Source organism: Grammomys surdaster, unplaced genomic scaffold (assembly GCF_004785775.1).
Source record: "Grammomys surdaster isolate TR1022 unplaced genomic scaffold, NIH_TR_1.0 124525, whole genome shotgun sequence".
In the NCBI taxonomy this organism is placed as follows: Eukaryota; Metazoa; Chordata; class Mammalia; order Rodentia; family Muridae; genus Grammomys; species Grammomys surdaster.
Window position 1 is genome coordinate 103,002 of NW_021619512.1, and position 3,731 is coordinate 106,732.

The 3,731-nt window shown below is 37.5% G+C and overlaps 1 protein-coding gene across 1 annotated transcript; it reads left to right on the forward strand.

The window, feature by feature from the left end:
* Positions 1-2,789: 2,789 nt before the first annotated feature.
* Positions 2,790-3,731, forward strand: LOC114636565 (olfactory receptor 10J3-like). The gene has a single exon (XM_028784640.1). The coding sequence runs from the start codon at positions 2,790-2,792 to the stop codon at positions 3,729-3,731; it is 942 nt and encodes a 313-aa protein (XP_028640473.1).

Genomic DNA, 3,731 nt, shown 5'->3' on the forward strand with positions numbered 1-3,731 from the left:
GCAGATTAAAACAAAACTAATTTTTTTCACATATTCTATACATTAGTGAGGATAGCTTGTATATATACATATGATTGTTGAACATCCAGAGAGGGTTTCATTAAATACATTTTATTCATTAATGTGTGTTTGTGTGTACAAGATATATGTATGCATGTAGGTACATGTGCCCAAAGAATATGTGTCCAGGTCAGATGATAATTTTGTGATATTAATTCTTTCTTTTTACTATTACATGAGGTCAGGGAACTAACTCATGTATCCAGATTTTCATGGTTAGTTTATTTGTCAATAAGCTATCTCTTAGCCTGAGGAAAGCTCAATTTTTTTAATTATGAAAAAATTCTATGTGCCAATAGGAGAGAAATGACAAAAAAAATTTAAGTCAAATTTACAATATTCAAATGATTATTTACAAATATCTGAATTTTTAACTGAATCCCCCACCTCCATCCTTACCATAATGTATTCTGGCAAATTTTTACAAAGTAAAAAAGGAATATCCACTAATAAAGTTCCCATTTTTAAGGGCTTCCTGTATGTAGAATACCAGAACAGATTTTTCACCTACATTAACTTGGTTAATGTCCATGGCAGCTCTCTGCTATAATACTATAATTAATTTTCAAGTGAATTTGAATATTATACTTAGAGGTTTAAAGAACAATCTTAGGATTTATGCAGAAGTATTAAATTAATGGGCAGATTTCTTGGAAAAGCATGAGTGCAGCATTTGGGGGGAAGATGTGAGGTTCAATCAACCAAATAAGGAAAATGGGTTTAGAGATAACAATACAGGAAATTATAACAGACATCAGATGTTGACTGTTGGTGGGAATTATGTTGAGTGTTGGTGGGAAGTAGGAAGGAAGAGGGGGTACAGGCAGAAAAGAGATCTTTAGGAAGAATTGCGTTGGAGTGGATGAAAAATGAAAGGAAAACAATTCAATATACCTTTAAAACTTTTATTTTGTTTATGTGCATTGGTGTTTTGCCTATATGTATCTTTGTATGAAGATATCAGATCCTGGAGTTACAGTCATGTGGCTGTGAGCTGCCATGTGACACTGGGAATTGAACTAATGTCCTCTAGAAGAGCATTCAGTGCTCTTAAGCACTGAGTCATCTCTTTAGATCTCTGTCTCCCTAGAGTTTGGCTGAGTGCACAAGATTGAATCTGCCACGGTAGAATCTTTCAAGATGAGATCACTTATGGAAAGACAAAAAGTATAAATGGGCTAGTTCCTTTCTTTCCCAAAGACAGCATAGAGTGAAGAAATGAAATGAATATCGGAGAGTGGGTATTTCTGTGGTTAAGTGAATTTTCCCTTTCTGATGCTCACCCCTTCTTTGAAAGGATGCCAGGCTCATTTCTGCTCTTTCCTTTTTGTGGTTAATATTCAAGAATTCTGCCTTAAGGAATACTGCCTTATAGAAAGCATATTTCCTTCTGTTAGAGCATAGTTGCTGCAGGCTCTCTGGGAAGACATGGCAGCAGTCACACAGCTTTTTCCATCTTTCAGGAAGATAGTGGGTGGCCAATGTCATGACTAGAGAGATAATGAAGACTAGGGTGGGAATTTACCAAAACTTGTTTATTTACTTACTAAATTGGATGTGCTTGATATACGCAAGTGATAAGTTTGACTATAGATAGATATTTATTCCTGAAATCATCATCACCACCACCACCAAGTAAAGGCATATTTATCACCTTAAATGATTGCCTCTTGGTGCTTTTTCTCCACTTTGGTAGTAAGGCTCTTAACATGATATCAAAACGTTTAACAAATTTTAAGTTGATGATGCAATAGCATCACCTATATGCACTATTATATAGAGATAATATAAAACCCCAATTCTTTTGTAGAACTAAAATATTACAGCACTTGAATTACCACTCCATAATTCCCTGGTATTATTCTCTGGTAAATACCACTCTTTGCTTTTATCTTTTGACACTTTTAAGAACTTCATATAAATGTGTACTATTTGTTCTTCTGTGAGACACCCATTTAACTTATTCTATTATAACACATGTTTATCCATTCTGTTGCAGATGCAGTATGCCCTTCCTTTAAGGCTGGATAGCACTCTGTTCTATGTGGATGCTGTGTTTTCATTTCTCAAGTCTAGGGATATTCAAGTTGTTTTCATAAGTTGTTGTTCATGCACTGACCCACAGTGAATGCAAATATATATGAGTTCACCATGTAAACGTTTTATTTTCAATTCAAGTGTGCAGAAAGTTATTCAGTATCACTAATCCTGAGGGAAAGGAAAATATACAGCACAAGGAGATAGTTAATAACAGTGAAATGATGTTGCAAACCTCTTATAAAGATATAGCAAGAGTTGGAAATGGTTTGGATGAACTGGAAATCTTCTGTATTGATTATGGGAATATAAAATGATAAAATTGATAGGAAAAATCCTTAAAATTTAAAGATAGAATTATCAAATGATTCAGCAAGTCAATCTCTGGCTATATGGTTGAAAATTGAAATAAAATCACTGTCAATTTATCTTGAATTTACTATATGTATCACTTATCTTTCTACCCTCAATCCAAGGCTTCCCCTCCAATTACTCTTTCAAAGAAGAGGGTTGGCACAGTGTAAGATAAAACAAACCACCAATAGCTAAGTCATCCTGATGCTAGGGTCTAAAGCCCTGCGTGGACTGGACAAGCTCTTTACAAAAGGTCTTAGCCCTCTATTCTATTTTATATTTGAATCATCGTAACTTTCTTCCCTTTACCCAGCTCCCTGAAGTCTACACTTGCCTCAATGCCAAAGAAAAACTCCACAGTTGTGGCTGAGTTCCTCTTTGAAGGCTTTTCCAGCTTTGGTTGGCAGCACAGGCTTGGCTTTTTTATTGTGTTCCTAACGTTGTACCTTCTGACTCTGTCTGGCAACGTGATCATTGTGACAATTATTCGTCTGGACCACCATCTCCACACACCCATGTACTTTTTTCTGAGCATGCTCTCCATCTCCGAGACTTTCTATACCATTGCCATTATTCCTCGTATGCTAGCTGGCCTCCTTAATCCTCACCAGGCCATAGATATCCAAGGCTGTGCAACCCAGCTCTTCTTTTATCTAACTTTTGGCATCAACAACTGTTTTCTCCTCACAGCAATGGGCTATGACCGCTATGTGGCCATCTGCAATCCTCTAAGGTATTCGGTCATTATGAGTAAGAAGGCCTGTATCCTTTTAGCATCTGGGTCACTGGGAATTGGCCTGAGCATGGCTATTGTCCAGGTTACATCAGTGTTTGGCCTACCATTCTGTGATGCATTTGTTATTGCCCACTTCTTCTGTGATGTGAGACCCCTGCTGAAGCTGGCCTGCACAGATACCACTATCAATGAGATCATCAACTTTGTTGTCAGTGTGTGTGTCCTTGTATTACCCATGGGCCTCGTCTTCATCTCTTATGTTGTTATCATCTCTACCATCCTTAAGATTGCCTCAACTGAAGGCCGGAAGAAGGCCTTTGCCACATGTGCCTCTCATCTCACGGTGGTCATCATCCACTATGGCTGTGCCTCAATAATCTATCTAAAACCAAAGTCCCAGAATTCCCTGGGGAAGGATAGGCTCATCTCAGTGACTTACACTGTCATCACCCCTCTATTGAACCCAGTGGTGTACAGTTTGAGAAACAGGGAAGTTAAAGAGGCTCTACGGAAGGCTATAGGTGTTAGGCCTCTTTCCTCTTAA